General features: G+C 38.4%; 1 protein-coding gene across 2 annotated transcripts in view; it reads right to left on the bottom strand.

Moving 5' to 3' along the window:
• Positions 1-26,207, bottom strand: part of Tmem131l (transmembrane 131 like) — a 126,128-nt gene that overhangs the window by 22,616 nt on the left and 77,305 nt on the right. For both annotated transcript variants that reach the window (XM_070022245.1, XM_070022246.1), the window contains exons 10-25: positions 25,922-25,980; positions 25,489-25,597; positions 22,980-23,073; positions 22,171-22,324; positions 21,338-21,508; positions 19,592-19,661; positions 18,552-18,669; positions 16,197-16,338; positions 14,827-14,936; positions 13,678-13,750; positions 10,098-10,225; positions 7,764-7,906; positions 4,985-5,171; positions 4,609-4,794; positions 3,894-4,043; positions 2,976-3,598 (exon numbers count right to left, since the gene is read on the bottom strand). In XM_070022245.1, the coding sequence (XP_069878346.1) occupies positions 2,976-3,598; positions 3,894-4,043; positions 4,609-4,794; positions 4,985-5,171; positions 7,764-7,906; positions 10,098-10,225; positions 13,678-13,750; positions 14,827-14,936; positions 16,197-16,338; positions 18,552-18,669; positions 19,592-19,661; positions 21,338-21,508; positions 22,171-22,324; positions 22,980-23,073; positions 25,489-25,597; positions 25,922-25,980 (2,517 nt within the window). The remainder of the gene's footprint in view (positions 1-2,975; positions 3,599-3,893; positions 4,044-4,608; positions 4,795-4,984; positions 5,172-7,763; positions 7,907-10,097; positions 10,226-13,677; positions 13,751-14,826; positions 14,937-16,196; positions 16,339-18,551; positions 18,670-19,591; positions 19,662-21,337; positions 21,509-22,170; positions 22,325-22,979; positions 23,074-25,488; positions 25,598-25,921; positions 25,981-26,207) is intronic.

The following is a 26,207-nucleotide window of genomic DNA, read 5'->3' as shown; positions in this document are numbered from 1 at the left end:
GAAGAAATGTACTCACTGCCTTACTCATGTAACTGTAATCCCTCTGTACAACACCTTGACGTTAAACAAAAGCAGTTATAATTCAAGAAAATAAGAACAAAGATCAAGACAACTCACTAATATCCAGTTAAAAGTTTTGTTGTCTAAATTCTTTTTTTTTTTTTTCTTTCTTGGGCCCAGGGCCTGGGCATTGTTGCTGAGCTTTTCTGCTCAAGGATAGTGCTCTACCAATTGAGCCACAGATCCACTTCTGGCTTTTCAGTGGTTAACTGGAGATAAAAGAGTTCTCATGGGTTTTCCTACCTGGTCTGGCTTTGAACCATGATTCTCAGCCTCCTAAATAACTAGGATTACAGGCCTAAGACACTAGCACCTGGCCGTTGCTGTCTAAAATTGAATAAACCATTAAATCCTCATTTCATGTTATTAGCATCTATAAGTAAGCAAGAACTTTTTTTTTAATTTCTGCAAATACAGGTATTTCAGAAAGTTGGAGGTGTTATTAATTTCAAGGTTTAATATACTATTAAAAGTGCAGCTGAGCTCCAGTGGCTCACTCCTGTAATCCTCACTACTTAGGAGATTGAGACCTGAAGGATTTCAGGTTGAAGCCAGAACAAGCAGGAAAATCCAAGGTACTCCATTTCCAAAATAATCAGCAAAAAGCAGAGGTGGAGATGTAACTCATATAGTAAAGCACTGCCTTACAAACAAGCTGAGCAAGTTCAAGGCCCTCATTTAAACCCTGGTTATTACATTCTTTACAATTGTAAGTAAAATAATAATAGTTATTTCTCTTCTGTAGTTCTGAGGTTGAAAATGATTGTATTTCATTATAATCACACATTTCTATTTAGATCGTCAAGCTGAGCAAATTCAAGGCCCTCAGTTAAAACTCTGGGGTAAAAGTTTATTACCTTTTATATATTACTGTAAGTAAAATAAAAACACAAAATAACCTGCTATTTCTCCTTGGTAGTTATGAGATAAAAAATTTAGTAATTAGCCAGGTACCAGTGGCTCATGCCTATAATCCTAGCTACCTACGATACGAGGCTGAGATCTGAGGATCGTTGTTCAAAGCCAGCCTGGGCAGGAAAGTCCATGAGACTCTTTTTTTTTTTTTTTAAAGCTTTCATTTTTATTTATTTATTTATTTATTTTATTTATTTATTTTTTTGTCGGTCGTGGGGCTTGAACTCTGGGCCTGGGCGTTGTCCCTCAGCTCTTCAGCTCAAGGCGAGCGCTCTACCACTTGAGCTACAGCGCCACTTCCTCCATGAGACTCTTATCTCTAATAAACCACCAGAAAACCAGAAGTGGTGCTGTGACTCAAGTGGTAGAGCACTCATCTTGAGCTGAGGAACTGAGGGACAGTGCCCAGGCCCAGAGTTCAAACCCCATGACAGACACCCCCCCCAAAAAAAAAAAATTAGCAATTACAAATTTCTATTATTTAGATCATAGTTAAAATGAAAGCCATAAATGCTTGTCAAAAAATATATTTCAAAAAGATCATTAACATTAACTTTTTTTTCTTTTTTTTTTTTGTGGGGGGTGGGGAGGGTCAGTTGGTCATGGGCCTGGGTGCTGTTCCTCAGCTCTTCAGCTCAAGGTGAACACTCTACCACTTGAGCCACAGTGCCACTTTCAGTTTTTTTCTGGTGTTTTTATTGGAGATAAGAGTTTTTCATGGCCTTTCCTGCCCAGGCTGTGTTTGAATTGTGATCCTTAGCTCTCAGCCTCCTAAGTAGGTAGGATTACAGGCATGAGCCACTGGTGTCCAGTCATTTACATTAACTTTTTAAAATCCCTTCCCTCATGAAATGATCATGAGGTTCTGGAACATGTAACAGATGTTAGGAAAACTTAGCTGTTTACAGTTGTTTGACAAGTTGATGCCCGAACACAAATGTGGGAAAGCAGCCCTGAGACTGTGAACATGGCCTTCACTTCTATCATTTTAACTTCTGATATACCAAACTTCTGATATGCCTCTCAGAAGCAGGCAGGTGGAAAGGTATAGCGGAGGAATAAAAGTTGCTTTGTTATCAGAAAACTTCTGTTTCTCAACAAGGACTCAAGGAGGGCAGTCTTTTGAGTGTCTGGAATGATTCTTAACCCATCAGAACTTTGCACCTAACCCCATCTTTTAAAAGAACTGTATTCTAAGGCATTTCTCTCCTGCCGTGCCTGCCCCAGATGTCACTATGTGAGAAGAAATGTTCCAGGGTATGTGCTAATGGCTCTAACTTTGTACTCCTTGTTGAGCACTATGAGCCAAATAAACCTGTAAGTTTAAGATTTCAGGTATTTCACTGAAGAAACATGAAGCAACCAAGGTAACTGAGTTTTTCCAACAGGTATAGGAACATGCACATTCATACGATCATATGGAAGTAAAGGAGAAGCAGCACAGGCTCTTCTGCCAGAGGCCAAAGGGATCAGCTAAAGCATACCACTAGTATTCTCTGTAAACAGTCTTCCTAGTCTGTTTTTACTAGTGTTCCCATTAACTGCCTTTGCTGCATGAGAACATCTGCCTTCTTTTAACTGAGGGAAGCTATTAAAAAAGCCAGGCCAGGAAACATGAACTGCTGGCAGCTGAACAGAAGTTGGTGAAGTTCTGTCCAGTCACAAACAAAGTAGGTCTGGTTAATTTCTGCAAATAATCTGAAAAGCTGACAACAAATACTCAGAGAAAGATGTCCATATCCTCCTAACAATGAAATAAACTTACATCCCTCTCAACTTACCTTCTGATAAACTTCTTAGCTGTAATATTCTTCAAGCTTGGTGCATTGTCTCAAAACTGCATTTCAAGTCACATTTCAACATTTACAGACCTTTGTGAAAACTGCATGAGTTAAAGAACTCAGCACCCCCAATTAAAACAGAAGGTCATAGGTAAGAACAAACCCCATTCAAAATAGACAGGGACAAAGAGCAAAGACTCGTCAAAGAGAAAACATTACCATTATGTTTCCTGGAAACTTCTGGCAAGTCTGACTGGTGATACTGAGGTGAGGTTCTTGGCAAAGGATTTTCAAGTAGCTTCTTAGAGTTTTTTAGTGGACAGAGCTCTTGTTCCTTGAACTCATCCACGTTCTCTGTTTTAATGTCAGTTTCCTTAGGAAACATACATGTCTGCATTCCCTCCTTCATACTACAATCTGAAGAAGTGTTATTGACAATAATTGTGTCTTTAAGTGTGTTTTCCTCTTTATTCAATAAGTTTCTGGTCAGAGTCAGATTCTTCTGCATACTGATGTTCATGCCATTTGCATACTTGAGGTTGACCCAGTTCTCACCCACATCGGTGCAAGTGTCCTCCTTCGCAGCAGACAGGGGTGTGCCCAGGGTCAAAGTCTGCTTTTCCTCAGTAGTAGTGTTGGCACTAATGGCTGTGGTGGTACTGGTTTTGTGTTTGCTGTAATAGACAGAGCACTTGTGCTTTTTCTGAGAATGGCCACAGGTGGCAGGGCTCCGCTTGGCTGCATTCTGGCTCCTGTTCTGCGGTGTGCTCACAGGAAGGCAGCTTTTCCCTCTGCCTTTGTCAGAAGGGCTGTATGTGTCGAGAAAGTTCTTGCAATTGCTTCTGAATTGAAGACAAAAAGAACCATTTACCATAGGCAAACTGAATTAAACACTACTATGTTTCTATATCATGAGAGGGAGGTAGTAATCTTTAAACTCCCTGAATTTTCTGCCAATAACAAGACTAATGAACTAAGCCCTTAAGTGAAGACTGTATCACAAATGTTCACACAATAATGTAGTAAAGAAAATTTTATAAAAAAAATTTGGAAATTTTTCTTAAAATCAGAAATGAGGAGGATCAAAGGCAAGAGATCACACGTGTACATCACATGTAGACACACACAAATTCATACTTGTGAGAATGGGAGCTGATTACATCCATTGGACTGCTGTTCTGTTGTGAAGATGAGTTAGCATGCTGCCTCTGTCTTGTTTTCATGAACTCCATAAGAATGTACTGTGCTTGCTGAAAGGCTATTAAAATCACACCCAACAGAGACAAACTGAGGAAGAAAGCAATGACATTCATTACTGCATGGTTCAAAATAACATTAAAAAATTAGCTGTGAGCTACAAGTGGTACTACATAGGCCTGGCACAGCAGCATTCATAAGGCTGAGGCAAGAGGGTTCTTTGAGCCTGGGAAATATTAGGCACAGGTCATCTCAAGAAACCAAAACTTCAGATGTTTCCTAAAGATTAAAAATAAAAGCACTCATTAGGCTGACATTACAATTTGACTTTTAAAAGGCCATTTTGGTCTTATACTTTTAAAGTGTTACTGCACTGAATTAATAAGCACTTCCACTGAGACTGCCAATAAACCATAGAGCACAGAAGTCTGTGACACTTCTAGGTCCCCTTTGACTTACAGTTAGTATCTTATGATCTTAATGCTTACTAGTTACAACCTTGTCTGGCTCACATAAGTCAGAGTTCTCAAGGCAATAAAAACCCCACTGAATTCCTCTGCTCTGACCTTATTCAGGTAATTTGTATTTCATACAACTTTCTAGCAAGATGTCACTACTCAACAGAGGAAGAAGAATGAAGATGATGTTGGGTTACCTGACAAAGAAGACTGTAAGCCTCCAAAAGGACTCCTCCCAGCTGGGCCCTGGAACCACATCTGCACATAGGGGCAACAGGTGATGGGGCAGGGTCACGTTGAGAGTGAAGTGGAATTCCAGGTTGGCTGCAGTGACCAGTGTCAGCTCACGGATGACCCAGGAAGAGGTAAAGTCTGGAGTAAACCTGGAAAACAAATGGTTCAAGTTTACAAACGTTTACTGGCTTTAAATTTATATACAAAGAACCCAATAGCATCAAAATTTCTTCCTTCTACAAAACAAAAATACCAACCTAGGATGTCTTAGGAAAAAAAGTTTTATCCTGATTGTTACATGTATCACAAAATTGAAATGAAATGAAAACCAGTACTTACACAATGCTAATGTCACGGGATGTATTTGGACTCAAGGAAAACTGATGACAGTCTAGCACTTCAAATCCATAGCCCTGGCAATTATATCCACTGATTTTCAATGATGACACAGTGATAGGAAGAGGGCCAATGTTCTCCACTTTAAAGTTCTTTGTAATAGATAAAATCTGCTTGCTGTCTTTCAGTTCTATTGAGACAAAAGGTGACATTTAGTGTATATACACTGCAACTTACCTTAAACACTTAAACAGTTAAGATTCTTCCTAAGTGTTCTGCCTAAGTATTTCACTCAGAGGCAAAAGTATTCTTCTCGGAGCCCAACAGTTTGGATTTACCAGTAGTTATCATGTTCTCTGAGACCCTGCATTTGTCACTCACACTAAACCAGGAATCACTTCCAAACACCTGTATTTGCTTTCCTGTAAATTCATCATTATTAAACAGTTCAAAGTCACAATTATTAAACTAATAACTAAATCCTTGCAAATAAATGAGTGCATATTTTATTTAGGAGTCTGAAAAAGAATTACAGTAATTTTAAAATATAAACATGTAGTTCAGTCTCTTACATATAAGGACTAATATTTGGCTGCTTCTATACTTTTTATATGAGTCCTAAATTTATCAAAGCCAATTCTAAATTACTGAAGAATTTTGAATGCAAAATTGTTTAATCTTTTCAAAGTCAAGCTCATAGTAAAGCACAGTTTTCTAAAATTAAAAAATTAAATAAATCCAGTTAGGCATTAAAATAGTGCAACAAACCATGTAGCAGTTTCATCAACTAGTTTTCTCTACAAAAACATATTTCTATACTAAAAATGACTTTACTCTTTACATGAATTTTTAAAGAGGAAAACAAGATAAAATTTACCAAAAAACGAAAGTTTTATCTCTACTCATTGATTTTTTTTTACTTCTTGAGTAAGTTCTTCAAACAAATTAAATTATTTAAAACATTTAATTTAAATGAATATATAATTTGGAAACTCTAGATCAAGATACCAATTTTTTAGAGATATGAAGATGAGACATATGGCTTCAAACATGCAAAGCATGTCATCTGCTACTGAGCTCAGTATATTTCTAAATCAGCATTGTCTGATAGAACAGCCATTAAACACACATGGCTATGTAAACAAATTTAAAAACAGATTTCATTAACTTGTATTGTCAAAGCTCACTGAATTCACAAACTGTATAGACCATGATAATGACAATTTGCCTTGTGAAGGTTAAAATGTGTTTGTGACTAACTAAAAAGTATCACTATTCCACAATACTGTGAAATATGTGAAATTTATGTAATCACCTAATCACAAAGAAAAAAAGTGAGAGAAGGGATGGGTTAGGAGAGATGGGTGACAGTGTTGTCAGACATTTTGTACTCATATACTGTTTGTTGAATGGGAACTTCCTTGTACAACTACTTAAAGATAAAAAAAAAATCTTGTTTGGAATAGTTTAAGTTATTGATGGCAGAAGTTCTACTCTGAATGTTTTTTTGTAAAACACTTCAGAAATTTTTGAGTTTGGATGGCTTGTTACTTGATAAATACTGTTCAACACACACACACAAGAAAAACAAGGGGTAACAATGTTCAACAAGAAATATACTCTTGACAAAAAAATTAAATTTAGAAAGTAAGTAAATATATACAAAAAGAAAAAAAAATAGATTTCATCAAGGAAACATCTCTATGTTAAGAACACACTAGCAAGCCGGGTACCGGTGGCTCCTGTAATCCTAGCTACTCAGGAGGCTGAGATCTGAGGACTGCGGTTCAAAGCCAGCCGGGGGCTGGAAAGCCAGCCCAGGAAAAGTCTGTGAAATTCTTATCTCCAATAAACCACCAGAAAACCAGAAGTGGCACTGTAGCTCAAGTGATAGAGCATTAGCCTTGAGCTGAAGAGCTGAGTGACAGCACTCAGGCCCAGAGTTCAAGCCCCACGACGGACAAAAACAAAAAACAAAACAAAAAAAGAACACACTAGCTGCATGTAGCAAGGGACTACTATATTGAATGACATTGAGTACACACAAAGAAAATGGAATCTAAGCTGGCTTTCCTTTCCATACAACCAGAAACATATATAAAGAATATTTCTATCACCACAAAAAGCAGTATTGGTTAGCAAGACTTTACTCTTATATTTGTCACCTCGGTGTGATACTCCTCCTTTGGATGAATGGTAACCAAATCACTTACTTTGTATATTTATCACAAGTATTTTATGCTATACTGTTCAAATGTAATTGGAAGGAGAGCAATTGTCCTTTCTTTTTTCCCCTTCTCTCTGTCTGTATGTCTGTATGTATTTATTTATTTTTGGGTCCGGTCGTGGGGCCTGAACTCTGGGCCTGAGTGCTGTCCCTCAGCTCTTCAGCTCAAGGCTAGCGCTCTACCACTTGAGGCATAATGCCACTTCCGGCTTTTTCTGAGCCAGAGCGCCACTTCCGGCTTTTTTTCTTTTTGCTTCTGTGGTGCTGAGGAATCGAACCCAGGGCCTCAGGCATGCAAGGCAAGCGCTCTAACCACTCAGCCACCTCCCCAGCCTGTCTTCTGTATTTATTTTTTAAGTTGAATTAAATATCTAAAGCTATCATTCCAATCCAGAGGACCAGCCTACATAGGTTCAAATGTTTACCTGATTGAATTATTTGAATCAGTACAATGAATTTACTGTAAGTTTTTAAAAGAATCTTCCTACAGAATCCTTTTGTTCTTGGTTTTCAATACCAAAGTTGCCCTGTCAGCATGCACACATGCGAACTCACGTCGACGGCAGTCCATCAGCGTAGACTCGGGCACCTTAAATCGAAGTGAACCTCCTGTGCCAGGAAGTCTTCCGCCTACTTTCAGTAACTCTCTTGCTCCAAGCCCTTCCACACCAATCATGTCAATACCAGTCAAATTATTCCTACAGTAAACCAAGACAGAAGCAAAAAGGCATTATCACAGAGACACAAAATACACTGAACTGAAATGTACTTACATTTAAATTTTCTCGGACAGCAAAAGTATTTTTGAAGTTAAAAATATAATCACTTTAAAGAGCATGATATTTCCTGCATCTCACAAACTAAAAGTATGTCCAGGGCCCATATAAGCTGACAACAGCAAAAATGCATGAGCAGCTACGATCATTTTCTAATACTACAGGCCACAAATGGAATTCATAGATTTTTCTAAAGCAAGTACTGGGATGGATCAGATATGCAAGAAAAAGAACTGAAGAAATAAATTGGCAAACACAAACACAATTTTGGACAAAATGGTTGTTTACCAGGTAAATTAAAAGATTTTCATAGTAACTTGTGCTTGTAAGAATTGCACATTAGGGGTGATAATAGAAATAAAAAATACTTTTTCTTTGGAATCAAAGATTTTAAATATCACTCGAGGAATAGCATACTTGGAGTCACGCTCTTACTGACAACAATGATTCAGACTAATGTTTGCCTCTTTACAAGTTGAGTCCAGGATTTCTGGGGTGAAATACTTAAGTGGAAATGATGCTTAGTGACACACACTGAACTGAGGGCTCATGCTACAGAGCAACTTTTTTTTTAAAGGATTAGAAATCTTTAACCTCTTAAAAGCGTTTACCTGATAAGCATTAGATGACTGATTTACAGGAAAAAAACTGAGAAGATTCTGTATTGAAGCCAGGAGCCAGTGGCTGATGCCTGTAATCCTAGCTACTCAGAAGGTTGAGATCTGAGAATCCTGGTTCAAAGCTAGTCCAGGCAGAAAAGTCTGTGAGACTCTTATCTCCAATTAACCACCAGAAAACCAGAAGTGGTGCTCTGGCTTAAGCATTTGCCTTGAGCTGAAGAGCTCAGGGACAGCACACCTAGGCCCAGAGTTTAAGCCCCACAACCCACCAAAAGGAAAAAAAAATCTGTATGGATAAACAGAAACCAAATTTATGTTAAAAATGTACTTTCTGAGACCTGGACTGACTAATAAAGCTTTTCTGTACACTTCCTTTGTCCTTAGTTCTTCAGTAAAAAAGTTTTATTTTTATTTTTTGGTCCAGTGGTGGGGCCTGAACTCTGGGCCTGGGCGCTGTCCCTCAGCTCTTCAGCTCAAGGCTAGTGCTCTACAACTTGAGCCACAGCGCCACTTCCGGCTTTTTTCTTTTTGCTTCTGTGGTGCTGAGGAATCGAACCCAGGGCCTCGAGCATGCAAGGCAAGCGCTCTACCACTGAGCCACCTTCCCAGCCCAGTAAAAAAGTTTTAAAATCACACATTGAAGTCAACAGGACACCAGAAAGTCTTAGCTAAAATACTTTAAAACAAATGCTTCAAAAATTTACTTTGGAGCATTTTCTTCTGAGTAATGCTTAGTTGCAGAAGCATAAACTCTTTCATATTTAAGGATGTCTCAAGTAGGAATTTTTTTTTGCAAAAGGATATACTAGCAAAGCTTTAAAAATACAATGAAAATGTAACCAGAGATACATTTGTGTTAGGATCTTCACTAACAGCGGAGACCTTCAATACAGATCTGTATTGCCTGTAAATCTCAAAGAAGGCTCTCATAAAGATTACCTAAATATGCAAACAATAATGAAACACATAAATAGCTACTTAAACCATTTAACAATAACTGTCAGTTAAAAGAAGGAAAAGAGAAAGCCAATAGGCTCAATGAAGCACTTCTTCCATTCTCTCTGGGGCTATAGAGAGTAAGTGGTATTAATTTTAAAGACTATTGATGGGAAATGCCTACAGCAATGTTTCCATTGTTTTTCTGTGCTAAGGATAGAAAAGTAAACCTGCACACATGTGCACGCATCATGCGTATGTGTTCTGTCTTCTGTGATGGCTCTGAATTTGGAGTGAAGTGCATTTCCCCTCTTAGAGACATGAACAGACACATCCTATTGGGGGAGGTCTTGGGACTTTGTCCAGACTTGCAGGCCTCTCTCCTCAGCCATCACTTCTTCCTATCATGTTCAGCGCTGCCTTGCCCTGGTCACTGCACACTGACTGAAAAAGGAGTGTCAGCTATTAGCTACAGAGATTATTCTTAAGAGAGAATGAGATTTAGATTGATAAGTCAGGAAGAAAGAAGTAAGACTCTAAGGCAGGGACCCACCTACCGGATTAGTATGAGTGAGGTAACTTTTCCATAATCAGCTGGTGTGAAAACTACACCAACCCTTTTCATTTCCAAAGGCTGCAAATTCAAGTGGAGGGTGCCAAACCTAGATTCCTCAGAATGCACAGCCTGAAAATCATTAAGGACACAATTAAACATTCTATTCTCCTACAGAACAAGTTTCCATCTTCAGTAAGCATAAATTAGATATAAACATGATTATACCCATCCTTTACCAACCCAATTTTGTGTGTGTGAGCGACTGAACTCAGAGCCTTGCATATGACAGGCAGGCATTCCTCCACTAAGCTAGAGCTAAACCTCTAACCTCTTGTTTATCCTTGTTTACTCCAATAAATAATACCTAACCATAGCTGAGAAACACAGGCAGTGACTACAAGACAACCTGACATGATTACTGGAAAGGGATTTGCTTCCAGGTTTGGATGGGAGTTGTAATTAGGTGGCTCATGCCTGTAATCCTAGCTACTTGGAAGGCTGAGATCTAAGAATCGCAGTTCAAAACCAGCCTGGGCAGGAAAGTCTGTGAGACTCTTATCTTCAATAAACCACCAAAAAACCAAAGTGGTGTTGTGGCTCAAGTGGTAGAATGCTAGCCTTGAGCTGAAGAGCTTGAGGGACAGCACACAGGTCAAGTTCAAGCCCCACAGCCGACAAAAAAAAAAAAAAATAAAGAAAAAAAGAAACCTATATGAAACGATGTTTTGAACATAACCCATCAGTCAGAGAAGATTTGCTGTGCTCAAATTCTACAGAAATCATACAAGGATAGCCACTGTCAAAAAAGATTGAGCTGGGAATCTGGCTTAGTGGCAGAGTGCTTGCCTAGCATGCATGAGGCCCTGGGGTCAATTCCTTGGTACTACATAATAAAAAAAAATTTTTTTTAAATACCCTAAGATGTCTTTAAGACTCAAATCATCTATTTTATATTTGGCCTCTTCCCTCCCCTGAAGTTGTATAGTTCTTTTCCAATATAGTATCTAGTATGTTTTACTGCTGACTTGGTTTGCCCTTTGTACCACCATTTCCATGCTTCCTCTTTCCCTCCCCAAATCAAATAAACTTACATACAAACAGGACAAAGGGTATAGAAATCAAAAACATCAACAGATGGGAATAAACCAAAGAAAAAAGAAAAGGAAAAAAAAAGAACCACAAACAGTACGATTAAAAAAAATCTCTTGCTTCCATTTCTTGGAGTTCATTTTGGTAAGTATCATTTTAAATGATCATAAAGGAAATGTACTCATTACCTGACTTATGTAACTGTATCCCCTCTGTACATCACCTTTACAGTAAAATTGTTTTAAAATTTAAAGAAAAGGATGTAGTTTTTATGTTGCTGCTGCTTTTTCTGGCACATTCTTACCAAACCATTCTTCATGGTTTATTTAGAACTTATAAGCATATATTCTGCACAGTAATATATCCCTTTCCTGTATTTTCTTTTTTTTAGTGATATGAGGTATGAACTCAGGGGTTTGTGCTTGCTAGGCTGGCATTCTACAATGTAGGTCATGCCTCCAATAGAATTAAATATTCTGCCTAGACTGACCTTGAACTGTGATCCTCTAGACTATAGGCTCTTGAGTAGTTAGGAATACATGCATGAGTCACTGGTACCTGGTTGTTTTCAATTTTTAAACTTGTTTTATTTTTCAATATACCATGGTTCCCATATTATTTTGGAAGAATAAACAAATGCCATTTGATTTATTCTCTTTAGAATTATAAACTTCATAAAGGAGGAAATCTTACTTTATAAATATAAATGAACAAAAATTGCTGACTTTTGCTATGACTTTTTATATGCCAAATAGCAGACTGCTTAAGGCATACACAATACAAAACAATCTGCTTTATAAACCTTATGGAATCCTAAAATATTTTTTCGAGAGTTGAAGAGGAGGCTCAGGGAGGTTAAACAGTTTGCCAAAAGAAGGTCACATAGGTGACCTTCAATGCCCAGTTCTATATATTCCTAAGCAGAGGAACCATAGTTTTAAAATAAACCAGTGAAAGTTACTAGGCAAGAGTACTTTTTTTTAACTTCATAGAGTTTTATAACAACTTTCTGTTAAATTTTCACTCTTCAAGGTACTGATACTATTCTGTTTGTCAGTGCAATAAGTAAACAATGACAACAATTTCCCTCATCACAAAGGGTATAATATTCTTGGAAAAATTCTTCTGACATAAAATGATTTTTTTAATGAGGTACCCTATCTGCTCAAATCTCAATATTCAGATATTTAAAAAGTTGGCATTCAGTTTTCAATGTCAAAGTGTTTTGGAGGAATTATCTCCTAAAGCCCTGACCACTGCTTGGGACAGAGAAGAATGAGAGGAACAGCAAGGACTTTAGAAGGTGAGCAAAGCACAGGCTAGTGCAGGGCTCCTAGTGCAGGGCTCCGCCTCCCAGTGCTGCTGGGACACTTGTTAAGAAAGGAAAGTTTGCCAGGTGCCAGTGGCTCAGGCCTGAAATCCTAGCTACTCAGGAGGCTGAGATCTGAGAATCACGGGTGAAAGACAGCCTAGGCAGAAAAGTTCATGAGACTCTTATCTCCAATTAACTACCAGAAAACCAGAAGTGGTGCTGTGGCTCAAGTGGTAGAGCGCTTGCCTTGATCTGAAGAGCACAGGGATAGCACCCAAGCCCAGAGTTCAAGCCCCACGACTGACAAAAAAAAGAAAGAAAGGAAAGTTTACTGGCAAGGTGTTTTCTGTTGTAGACAAGATTATACTGAAAATTTCCCTATTGTTGAACTCATAATTGAACTCTTAGTCTTATCTGTGGTCTCCTTCTTGTTATTCCAGTTAAGTAGAGCAACAGTGTATGAAGGAGTAGAGTAGAAAAAGAAAATTACCCATCCCATTTAAGTATGTGGGTGTGCTTGAGTACGTGTCTGTGAGCATTCTTTCTACAGATGCTTCCCTTTTGAATTTATCTATTTATCTCACATACTGTGAGGCCAATTCTCAACCACACAAAAAACTACTGAGTGAAAACTGAGGATCAAATGCCCAGTCTGCAGGCAGACATCCCCAGCCTGTAATATGTCACTACTAACTCCTAACCACTGAAGCAAGACCTTGTGGTTGTCCAGAAATTTAAAACTTTTTAGAAAATTTGTTTTAACAGTGAGATGAATACCACAGGAACCAGATGATTTGCTAAACACACAAAGACAATGTAGTAAAAAAAATTTTTTTTAAATGTATTTGCTTTCCTTATCTCATCCTAGAAAGGATTTCAGGAGGTCAAGGAATCGTAAGATAAATATAAATTCTGGGCTTAGCTAAAATTCCATGGTTTTCTACATAGCACTGATTCAATTGTTATTCCTCATTTGTGTCGATTTAAACCACCACATTAAAACAATTGAGAGGCATGACTCTAACTAGTGCTGCACTAGCTAATTAGAAAAACCTACTATGCTTCCATGCCTAGAGAACAAAAATCAGAGAGCCACACATAGAACAAAAAGACACTTAAACACTACTTTGGAGGCTAGTCTGTCAAAAGTTCTTTTTGCTGTTTGGAGATGATATCCTACCCGGTAAGGGCAAGCTTTGGTAAGCTGGAATTCACCAGTTGTGAAATTAACCATCTGCATATCGGTGCCAAACCTACAAAGAAAAACCCAAATATTCAAAATAGCATTCAATCTGACAATGAAGAGTTAATATCTCCCATTTGTGCACATACATATTTACATACACACATTCATATTCTCTCTCTCTCCTTCTCCTACTTGGTCCTTTGGCTACTCTATCTTGGCCCCACTCCACACTTACCCACACTTGGCATACACTAAGTACTCAATAAATGTTATTTAATGAATGACTTGGGTGGCAACAGATGTAAAGAAATATACAATGTCAAAAGTTTTAAATAGGAAGCAGGGTTTTTCCCTCAAAATAGCTCACAGCTACAGAACCTGAAAGGATAAACAACCAAAAGTCACTTTATTTCCCAAAACACCTGGTAGTGTCTGCAGACATTTTTGGTAGTTATGGCTGATAAGTCCTACTAGCCACTAATAGCAAAAGCCAAGGATACTGCTAAACTTCCTTCAATATTCAAGACAGCCTCCCTGTCCCAGTATCTTCTGGGCCAAAATGTTAATGAAGCTGAGGTTGAGAAACCCTGAGATCAAGGGATGTCTTCCTTTGATTATATAAAAATAATATATAACAGATATGAACAAATACTATCATTATCCCTTCTTCTTTAACTCTAGATTAGGATATACTATAAAACACTCTTGCCACCCATCCATCCACCTACCCATCCATCCACCCACCCATCCATCTATCCATCCACCCATCCATCCATCCATCCATCCATCCATCCATCCATCCATCCATCCATCCATCCATCCATCCATCCATCCATCCATCCATCCGGTTCAACTAAGTTATAAAGGCTGCTTTCAAATCCTGCCTCCTTGAGTTGCTAAGATGATTGGTGTGCATCCCAACACTTATCTTTTAACTTGTTTCTTATGCCTAACTTAAGAAAAGAACATTTTGTTGCATGATGGAGCCAAGATGAATGAAAGCATCTTCCATCAAATCATGTGTATTCAGGGGACAGGTACCCAAATTCATACATCAAGAGCCCAGGAGACAGAACTACAGGATTTTCACATTCTGAAGCTTAACAGTCTGGGTTGCCCACCCTGCCTTATCAGTCTTCCTACCATTTGTGCAGCAGGCGCACTGCAGCTTCGGGCTTTGGGTACAAGGAAAGAGGTAGGAGCTGCAAGGAGACTGGAAGAGAAGATGGGTTCCTCACCACGAAGTACTTCACCTAGACATGGGGAAAAGAGTGTTCAGAGAGTGAACAGCATAGTATCCTCCTAAGGTAGTCCTACTATAAAATCATGACTAGGATCTATTCAGAAGGAACCACCACAAAGCTTTGAAAATAAATGGCCTGCACTCTGCAAAAACCTCTGTGAAACTAGGGGTGTAAGCTCGATGAAAGAGCACATACTTAGCATGAGTTCCATCCCTAGTACACACACACACACACAAAGGGATATGCCATGAAAGGCAAAGTCAGGTTGGGGGAGACTTAAAATATAGTGAGATCCTAGGCTGATCTTGATCTAAGAAAAAACAAAACAAAACTAAGTAAGGCATTAAGTTTGTTGGAAAAACTTGAACACAAAATGTAAAATCAGGTAGCAACATTGTAATAAAATGTTTCATTTCCTGGTTTTAATAATTATGTTCTAGCTATATAGAAAAATTCTCTTGCTCATAAATAATTGCCAGTGAAACAGATGAAGCAGCCCAAGGACACTTCCAATGGTTCAAAAAAGTATGTGTATCTGGAGTGACAGGAAATGACCTAAAAGTGTGGCTAACCCTAAATAGCAAGGAATCTTGGTAAACAGCGATCGGGAATACTTGATATTACTCTTTTCTCTATTGCTTCAAAACAAAACATTAAGAAAAAAAAACGCATCCCTAGGATATCATCCTAAGGAAGCTCAATGAGCACTGGCTAAGATGCATATTTAACTCTGAGCATGCGTGATGCAGTTTGCCATTATGAGACATAAATGAATGCCCACTAGTGGTATCTCATTCCCTTTGCCCTCATTCTGCCACCCTGGCTAGACAGAGATGCACATATAAAGAAGGAAGCCAACACATTAAGACAGAAAGTCAACTGATAGATGGAGCCCCAGTTCCTAATGGCATCACAGAGCAACCTGGCTCCCCCTGGGTGTATTTCTTCTGAGCGTCTCCTTATGACACCAAGCCTCATTCACTTAAGCCAAGAATTTTTCCTGCCTGTTGGTTCAAAATTTTAACTCACACATTTATTTAAGAACTTCATATCAATTCAGCACTTCTTTATCTAGTGACTTTTCAGTCTGCTCAAGAGTTTCACTTGCCATTTTGTTCTTTAGACACCTCCCCAATTCAAAATGTCCTAATGACATTTGTTTGGTCTGAAATAATATCCCTGAGTGGAAATATTCTGGCACTTTGAAAAGGCCAAGAGATGGAATGTCCCTGACCAAAAGGATGATGGGACACAGTATCTTATCCTCACCACACTGCTCTTGAGAGCAGTTGCGCTGAAGTTTATCACAAGGCCAGGCTCTGCAACCAAACGCGGCAAACATGAAACAAAGGATTCCAATTCCTTGGATTTCTTCAAATGATTAAACTGAGCCACTCCTAAAACATTCCTCCTGGATAGGTGATAAAGAAAGAAAAGATTATGATAAATAATTTTGACATTTTATAAATGAGAAATCACTGAATACCATTCTTCCTCAAAGTAACAAGGGCTACTGGGGAAGAGAAAATGTTAGGAAGCACTCTACGGTGCTGGGGCATAGCTCAGAGCTAGAACATGTGCTGAACAAGCAGGAGACACCAAATATGATCTATAGCACCCCCCAAAAAAGCTTTGACTCCAGAACAGTCTGTTGTCCTGAAAAAGCTAAGAATTGCTCAGAGAATGATGACAACCTATAAAAGCCACACAAGCCACCCTCTCAAGGGCACCCACACTAGACTTAGGACAATTTGTCATCAACAAAAGTAATTATGATAACATAATACAACACACTAAGAAACTATAGTGATATTTTTAAGAAGGCTTTTAACAAATTATGTATTAGTAAATGTAGAATGAAAGAAATCACTAGAAACTTTACCATTTTGTAGCCATTAGTCTAACAGGTGATTCAAACAAGGATTATCCATGAATGCTAAAACCACTGAGTGAAACATTCTTTGGAAACAATAAATGTATATGACATAAAAAATATCAGCAGGGAGCCAGTAGCTCACACCTGTAATCCTATCTTTTCAGGTAGCTGAAATCTGGAGAACTGTGGTTCAAGGCCAGGCAGAAAAGTCTGTGAGACTCCACCTCCAAAATAACCAGCAAAAAGTCAGGCAGGAAATGTGGCTAAAGAAGTAGTGGTACTGGGCACCCATGGCTCATGCCTATAGTCCTAGCTACTCAGGAAGCTGAGATCTTAGGATCAAGGTTCAAAGCCAGCCAGGGCAGGAAAACTAACCACCAGAAAACCAGAAGTGGTGCTGTGGCTCAAATGGTAGAGCGCTAGCCTTGAGCTGAAGAGCTGAGGGACACAGAACCGAGGCCCAGAGTTCAAGCCCCACAACCAAAAAAAAAAGTAGGTGTAAGAGTTCAAACTCCACAAATGCAGCATTGGTACTCACTGGACACTATGTTAAAGTGAACTATACAACTTGTGGGTAGGGATAAGAAGGAAAAACTGGGAGAGAATGAAGGGGTGACACTGTCCATAAAGAAAGGTATTCATTACCTGACTTATGTAACTATAACCCTTGAATATCACCTTTATAATAACACGAAAAAAAATTTAAAAGACTATAACCCCTCTGTATATCACCTTTATAATAACATTAAAAAAAAAAGAGTTCAAACACCAGTACCAGTACTGCCATAAACAACAACAACAAAAAACAAACCCATAAAAACACAACACACATAGGTACAACAAATATTTAACTCAACCAGGGAAAATTTATTTTTTTGGTGCTGGTCCTGAGGCTTAAAGCTCAGGCTGAGCTCTGTTCTTGAGCTTTGTTTGGCTCAAGGCTGGCACTCAACTACTTGAGCCACCACACCACTTCCAGCTTTTTCTGACTAAGTTTTAGTGGAGATGAGTCTCATAGACTTTCCTACCCAGTCTGCTTTGAACCACAATCCTCAGATCTTAGCCTCCTGAGTAGCTACAATTATAGGTGTGAGCCACTAGCATCCAACTGACCAGGGAATTCTTAATGCAGATAACAAAATTATATCATCATTGAGATTGTTAGGTGTACAATGACAGCATAGATCCATACAAGAGAATATCCTCCCTAAGAAACAACTAATTCATAAAAGAAAAAGTACTTACAACTTATTTTCAAGTGACTTAGCAAAAAAAAAAAAAAAAAAAAAAATTGAGTGTAAGCTGGGCATTGCTGGCTAATGTCTATACTCCTACCTACTCAGGAGGCTATGATCTGAGGATCATGACTCAAAGCCAGCCTGGGCAGGAAAGTCCATGAGACTCTTATCACTAATGAACTACCAAAAAGCTTGACTGGATCTGTCTCAAGTGGCAGAACTGCAGCCTTGAGGAAAAAAGCCCAGGGACAGTGCCTAGGCTCTGAGTTCAAGCCCCAGGACTGGACTGGCATACACAAAAAAAGTGAGTATACTCATAAACTGAGTTGAGTTGAAACCACTTTGTACAACTACTGAATGAGCCAGGCTAGATAGGTAACGATACTGATCACTAAAAATTAGGAACGTAATTTCAAAAAAAGTTCTGGGTAATAGTCTTTCCCAACAGGAAAATAAAAGATGAAAACTTTGACTGGGCCGAGAGGGGAGAGGCAGTCCTTTCAGACTTACCTGCAGACATCACCATTTTTGTATTTCTTCCATCGTTCATACAATTTACTTGCAAGTTCAGAATCCATGCTCCAGGTAGACTGGTCCAGAGAAAGGCTCTTGTCCCAATAAGAATTTTCTAAAAGTTAGATCAGATTTCTAAATTAGATTTACTGGAAGTACAATTCAGTAAGTAAAATGCTGCCGCTGACTCTTCTGGCTTCTCAAACTGAGAGCACTACACAGTAAAATTCTATCTCTTTCCCTGAGCTGCTCTACTAAAGTCCCTCTAACTCCACGGCAAATGATAGATCAAATTAAACATGTAAAAAGCAAAACTAAATGGATCATATGAAGGTTGTAACATAAAAGACATGGCTCATGAATACACCCTGAAACAAGTCAATATTTGCAACATTTCTCACAGCTTTAAATCTAAAACACAAAACTATTTTCTATGTAAATGTCGATCTTTATCTTGGAAATCTTTCAGAATATCAAGTAGAGTGCTCAGGACAACCAAAATTCCAATGGGGGGGGGGACTAGAGGCGGATCCTGGACAAGTGCATGAACTAACCAAAATTCAGGGGAAACAAACCCCAAACAACCTATAAATCATTTCTGTATCAACACCATGACCTTCAGTCACTCAAGCCACTTAGTACCTCTTAATGAGATGTACGTGTACCTATTAAGTCTGCACATACAATTCCAAATTTCCTAACTTCTAGTCCACTTTTTCACACAAAAATCAGAAAATTTCCATTTGTCCTAGACTCAAGTCTACTGTAATGACCAAACAGTATTTTTTTTAAAAAAAGATCTCTTAACAAAGGTTTAAGCTACTGAAACCAAGAGGGCACTATTTACATAAGTACACTGGAGGATTTATAACTATTTCAGGTCATTCTGTCAATGACTATGCTTCCAAACAGAATATGACACAAGTACTCTAAGAGAATCAATTATTTCATCTAAAAATGTTCATTTCACTCACTGCTTCCCATTCCCCCCCCACCAAACTGGAGTTCTACAGAAAGCCTAAAAGCAAAACACTTACCTGCTTTTGATTTTCCCATGAAATAATGCATGCCACAATGTGCTATCACTTCAAAACCCAGACTCCCTTCCTAGATTAAAAAGTAATATATAAATAACTTAAAGCACAACACTCAACATAAAAATCCTAACACACAAAAATATGAAGCCTCTACTTCAGTGAACTCACTTTTAACTAAAAGCCAAACAACAAGAATTTGTTTCCTTAATCATTGAATCCAAAGAAATCTGAGCTGCCTCTCACTACAGTAGATTCTGTACAATCATCAATGCCCATAATGACAACCCCTGGATCCACAAGACACCACACTGCCATATGAATTAAAGATTGATCCCTCTTAGGACATTCCCATTGGTTGTTTTCAGATTGTTTGTTTTACAGTGTGCATTCTAATCCTCAGATTCCAGTGTATGCGAATTCCTACCTACCCCAAACACTGAATGCCTATTTGCTACAGTTGTGGAGTTGTACACTTGTTACTTCCACTTGCTTCTGGAGCCTGGCCTCTAATCCCTCCCACGGTCACTCTTCATATATGCATCTCTTGACTGGAAAAGGGAACTTTTAAAGAAATCTCCCCTATTCAAAATAGATAAATATGGTTACGTTTTGTTGTGTTTGATTTTCAGTGTGTTCTACCTTCATACTTAACAGCTAACTATGAGGCATTTCTAATTATGAAACATCAACAGTAAGTGAGAAAAATAATAAAGATGGTTGCATGAATGTTTCAAAGAGAAAAAGTTAAAACCCACTGTTACACAGAATAGCTTTGAGCAAAAGGAAGTAATAATAACCAAACAAAAATACATATTAAGAAAAATGAGATAGGTTTAAGATAATCTAAATAAAACACAATTTGTCCAGATTTTAGAAAGCTTTCTCTTATGGACCCTTTCAGGCTTAAGTCTTGGTTCACAAACAAGTCACTTAAAGAGGTATAACTAAAACATTTAACAATCTCCAATGTATTTGAAATCATTACAAGTTAATGTTAAAAGCTCAACCATGTCTGCTATAGCAAGCAAACACTCGTCACTTTAAAACTGCTGGAAAGTAAGAGCTGGCCCTGCTCAGTGGTAGAGTACTTGACTAAGTGTCTGTAAGGCCCTGAAATTGATACCTAACATTAAAAAAAAAAAAAAAAAACCTTTCAAATTAAATGAAAATGAAACTGATTATTCCATTTGTAGTGCTTTACTTCGTGTGTGTGTGCGTGCGTGTGTGTGTGTGTGTGTGTGTGTGTGTGTGTGTGTGTGTGTGTGTGTGTACACACACATATATGCATGCATGCATGCGCCAGTCCTGGGGCTTGAACTCAGGGCCTGGGCACTGTTCCTAAGCTTCTTTTGCTCAAGAGTTACCCCTTGAGCCACAGCTCTACTTCAGGCCTTTTGGTAGTTAAGTGGAGGTAACAGTCATGTACTTTCCTGACTAGGCTGGCTTACAACCACAATGCTCAGATCTCAGCCTCCTGAGTAGCTAGGATTATGAATGTGAGCCATCAGCACTTGGTAGTAGTATTTTTCTTTAAAAAGTAATTTCAAATTACTTTATGAAAAATAAAAATAGCACATTTCCAAACAGAGTTCCACATGTAAACAAATGCATCATCCAAGACTGGCTTGGGAATAGCCATTTTTTTAGACACCCTTAAGAATATAAATGCAACCCAATTAATAAAACCTAAACACCATATAAAGTGCTATTAAAATTGTAACACACATACAGTGTTGTAAACAATACCTTGGTTGGTGCTGAGAAAATGTTCAGAGGTATTGCAAAAATGGCACCTATGTTTGTTGTCAAAAATACATTGGTAAACAGATTTATGGTAATGTCTTTAACAGCAAGTTTCAAAGAAAATATATTCCAACAGCCTGGAGGTAGAAATAAAGGGCCAGTGAAATTCAGAATCTAAAAAGAAAAGAAGCAAGAAAGATTACTTTTCCTAACACTAAAAATGACTAAGATCATTATAGACTATGATGATGCTAAGGTTCTGCTACACATGAAGAAGCCTAATTCAATCTCAATTAGTTCCAGGCCAAAGACTATTATTGTAGAAATAATATACTCTAAATACTTAATATGACCCTATTTTATACTTTACAAAATTTTGAAGTCTATTTTTACTAAATATAATCTTTTAGTACAAATCATATGACTTTTAATAATGGTAAGAATATTTTTATTTTTATTTATTTTTATTTTATTTTATTTTATTTTTTTGGTCGGTCATGGGGCTTGAACTCTGGGCCTGGGCGCTATCCCTCAGCTCTCCAGCTCAAGGTGAGCGCTCTACCACTTGAGCTACAGCGCCACTAAGAATATTTTTAATCAATATATTGCTAACCATTTGAGATCCATGAACAATAGTTGAGTGAGAAAGGGAGCTAGAGGGAAGAGGAAGGCATGAATAAACAAGAATACAGATTTCCTATAATTCTAAAAGTGCTTTAAAATTAGAAGTCAAAATTAATTTCTATTGATATTCATTCCATAGCATTCAACTTTAGACAAAGCTTAAAATGGGCTAAAACTTAAGAGAAAAATATCATATGTATGTATATATATACCTTTAAAATGTGTTTGGTCTCCTTGGAAACAAACACATCCTTTAATACAACACCATAGTCAAAATAGTTGAGGTACCATATTGACCACCCTCTTGATGAGTTCTCATGACCCTGTAGGAGAAACTGGGCTGCAGAAGTTTCCACTCTGAAATACCTGCAAACAAAAGGCATACAGACAGACTATCACCCCACATAAAGAAAGCAATCCACACTCACAGGAGCTTCCAACTGCAAAAAGGAGAGCAGTGTAAAACCTTATCAAGGTTTGGATCGCTTCATCACCTTCTGGTTCACACTCAGACATATTGAAGGCCAGGTCACAATCAAGGTATTTGCAGAGGCCATGGGACAAAACAGGACCAGAACAACTCATGAAACTCAGAGAACACATGAGCATTTCTTTCCAAGCACATGGCTGCCCTGGTGTGGAGTTTATTTTATTACTCTAATTGTTTAATTCCCTCTTCCCATTCTGCTACAAAAGCTTTCATGTGCTAATGCACAGGTGGCAAGTCCAGAAAGAAAATTATTATATAAACTCAGGACATCATGCTAAGTTGGTCTGCTTGGTTTGGTACTCTACCACTTATATCACACCCCCAGCCCAGTTTTCTTTTGGTTATTTTGAAGATGGAATCTAGTTGACTTTTCTGCCTGGGCTGATTTTTTACTGCAGTCCTCTAGTTCTTGGGTCTTCTGAGTAGCTAAGATTACAGGCGTGAGCCACCAATGTCTGCCTCCTATCAATTACATTTTGAAAATATAAGGATGAAAACCTCAGGATTTCAGGGAAAGTGGAATGAACTTACCCCTGAATTACTGGAGAGGCAAGACATGAGTTTAGTGTTGGAATGTTTTTTTTCTTCACAACTTCTGTAACTTTACCATCACATGATGTAGCTGCTGTAGGTATAAAGAAATAAATGTCATGCATAAGCACTTTCAATTTCACTAAGATTAAACAAAAAAAGATACAGACTATTCACTTTTCAGTCTCTACTAAATTAGTGAAGGACCATATGTGGAGGATACTTTAACACTTCCAATCTGCCTTTCTTCTTGACTAGCTTGTTGCCAATCATCTGGCATATGTTATCTATATTCCTCCTCTCCCCCTTTTAATCCACACTCTCAATTTTTTCTTGGAGGTGGGGAGGGCTTCAAGTCAATACCACGTTGATTTTCTGCACATAGAACAAAGTCCTAACATTAAAGACAAAAGTAAAACTCAAAAGCTCACTGGTGAACTAACAAAAGCATGTGGAGAAGTAAGTATGGAAGGACGAATGAAACTTAAGGGAAGCTGGGCACTTGTAATCCTAGCTACTCAGGAGGCGGAGATTTGAGGATCGCAGTTCGAAGCTAGCCTGGGCAGCAAAGTCCTTGAGACTTTTTTTTTCCTTTTCTTAAATTTTTTTTTTTTGGTCGGTTGTGGGGCCTGAACTCTGGGCCTGGGCACTGTCCCTCAGCTCTTCAGCTCAAGGCTAGCACTCTACCACTTGAGTCATAGCATCACTTCCGGCTTTTCCTTCTTATATGGTGGTGAGGAATCAAACCCAAGGCCTCATGCATGTAAGGCAAGCACTCTACCACTGAGCCACCTTTCCAGCCAGTCTTTGAGACTCTTATCTCCAATTAACCACCAGAAAACAGGAAGTGGCAGTATGGTTCAAGTGGTAGAGCACTTGCCATAAACTGAGAGCTCAGGGACAGCATCCAGACCCAGAATTCAAGTCTCCTGACCCCTCCCACGCCAAAAAAAAGTGGGAATGTATTTCAAAATACTGTTGATTAATTCAAAATAATGTTTTCCTTGATATAGGTCATATAGTTAAACCACTTGTGTTGAATTCTTAACTGTCATGCTTTTTAAAAAATACATCTAGGGCTGGGAAGGTGGCTCAGTGGCAGAGTGCTTGCCTTGCATGCATGAGGCCTTGAGTTCGATTCTTCACCACCACATAAGCAGAAAAAGCCAGAAGTGGTGCTGTGGCTCAAGTGGTAGAGCACTAGCTTTGAGCTGAGGAACAGTGCCCAGGCCCAGAGTTCAGGCCCCATGACCAACCAAAATAAATACATAAATAAAAAGTACATATAGATCAAAAACAAAATTCAAACACTAACAAAAAATATATAAAACTAAGTCAACCTTTTACCCCTGACTTACCAACCATCTCAGAAAAAACAGCAGTTCCTTAGGTACCTTCCAATGTTGTATGTATATTTGAGTATACACACAACACTCCCCAGTCCCTTTTTTTAGGCCAGTTCTGGGGTTTGATTTCAGGCCTGGGTTCTGTTCCTGAGCTTTTTTGCTCAAGGATAGGGCTCTAACCACTTGAGCCACAGCTCCACTTCCAGCTTTTGCTGGTAACTGAAAATAAGAATCTCATAGACTTTCCTAACTGGGCTAGTTTTGAACTGTGATCCTCAGATCTCACCCTCCTGAGTAGCTAGGGTTATAGACATGAGCCACTAGTGGTTGGCCTGCACACTGCCTTTCAAACAATTAAATGCCACATCTTGCTCGTATCATATGTTGTGATGCTTTTTAATGGTTTCACAGTACACTCTCCTGTACATGAATTCATTGCAACAACAGTAACTGTTTTAGGCTGTTCTTTGTCACAAGTCTATTTCTGTAGATTGGGGCTTTTAATAAAAATTACATAGGCTGAGCTTGAACTCTTATGTTCAAGCAATCTCCTACTCAGCTTTCTAAGGAGTTACAGTTGTACACCAACCCTGCCCAGCTCAGGTATAGTTTTGCAGATACGTATATCTGTGGGACACATTCCTTCAACTAGAAATTTTCTAAGATTGCCAGATTTCCCTCCAAATAGTATGCTATCTATTTCAGTTAAAACATAAACATTTTTTAATCATTACTAACACAGAATACTAACAATCTCTTTGATCTCTATCAACCTTAGCAATAAGTTAGATTGCATTTATTGCTTTAAATTACATTCCTTTAAAGATGATTGAGGGTATGCATGTTTTGTTATGACTCAAATCAACCTAAATTTCTTTATAGAACTTTGTAACTGTAAGAACCTGGAAACAGGAGTAGGCTTGTACTGACCAGACATTATGCATTACACTCTAAACAATCCTGACACAACTATCCTACCTGTGAAAGCATCACCTCCTGTACACATGGCAGAATACAAGTGGCATCAGCCACGGTTTCTGGATCAAACATCTCTAAGAACCACTGAAGACTGTAGCTTATTGAAATCAAACCAATTCACTGAATAAAGGCCATGCCCCATCTGTTGTAACAAAATAAATCTTCAATATTACTAAAACGTGTACCTTTGCAAGTAAAAGAGGCAATTTTTGTAAAGTTTGTTGTGGAAGTAGGTAGTAGTATGGGTTCAAACTGCAGAGACAGATCATTTCTATGGGAGAAATGATGAACATCCTGTAAAAACAACAAAATAAAATCCACATTACCCCTCTTTGCCAAGGAAGTATTTACCCAGCTTGAACCCACTCTGTTCAAGTAAGTAAACAGCACAGACCAGGCACCTAGCAACTGCTCGGCAGATGGATGAACAGCAGCAGAAAGTGAGTGCTGAAAACCTCCATGCAAACAGGGGTTCAAGCAAAGGACAAAGGGTTAATTGAAAGCAAAACACATTCTTTACAACTGTCTCAGCATCTGTTTCTGAAAAGCCTTCAGGTCTTGCAGTTAAATTTATCCTTGTAATTTCAAATTCTACTTTATGTAAGCATTGATAATTACCTGTATCCATATAAGGCTGTTTCCTGAATGTAATACATACATATTTACTGCAGAATCATCTGTCCAAAAGAATCAGAGCAATGATATTACAACATAAAATTCCCACACCTTAAGCAGTAATTGATTATACAGTTCTACAAGAGCTTCTATGCACAATTCTGAAATCCAAATGAAGAGCAAAGCTGTGTGTGTGTGTGTGTGTGCGCGCGCGCGCGCGCGCGCGCGTGTGTGTGTGTTGGTGATGGCCAGAGTTTTACGAATGCTGGTGGGTATTAACTTTAAGTCA

This window comes from Dipodomys merriami, unplaced genomic scaffold (genome assembly GCF_024711535.1).
Source record: "Dipodomys merriami isolate MVZ:Mamm:240054 unplaced genomic scaffold, mDipMer1.0.p SCAF_15, whole genome shotgun sequence".
NCBI classification, from domain to species: domain Eukaryota; kingdom Metazoa; phylum Chordata; class Mammalia; order Rodentia; family Heteromyidae; genus Dipodomys; species Dipodomys merriami.
The sequence above is the reverse complement of the archived record's forward strand: the minus strand, read 5'-3'. Positions and strand labels throughout refer to the sequence as shown.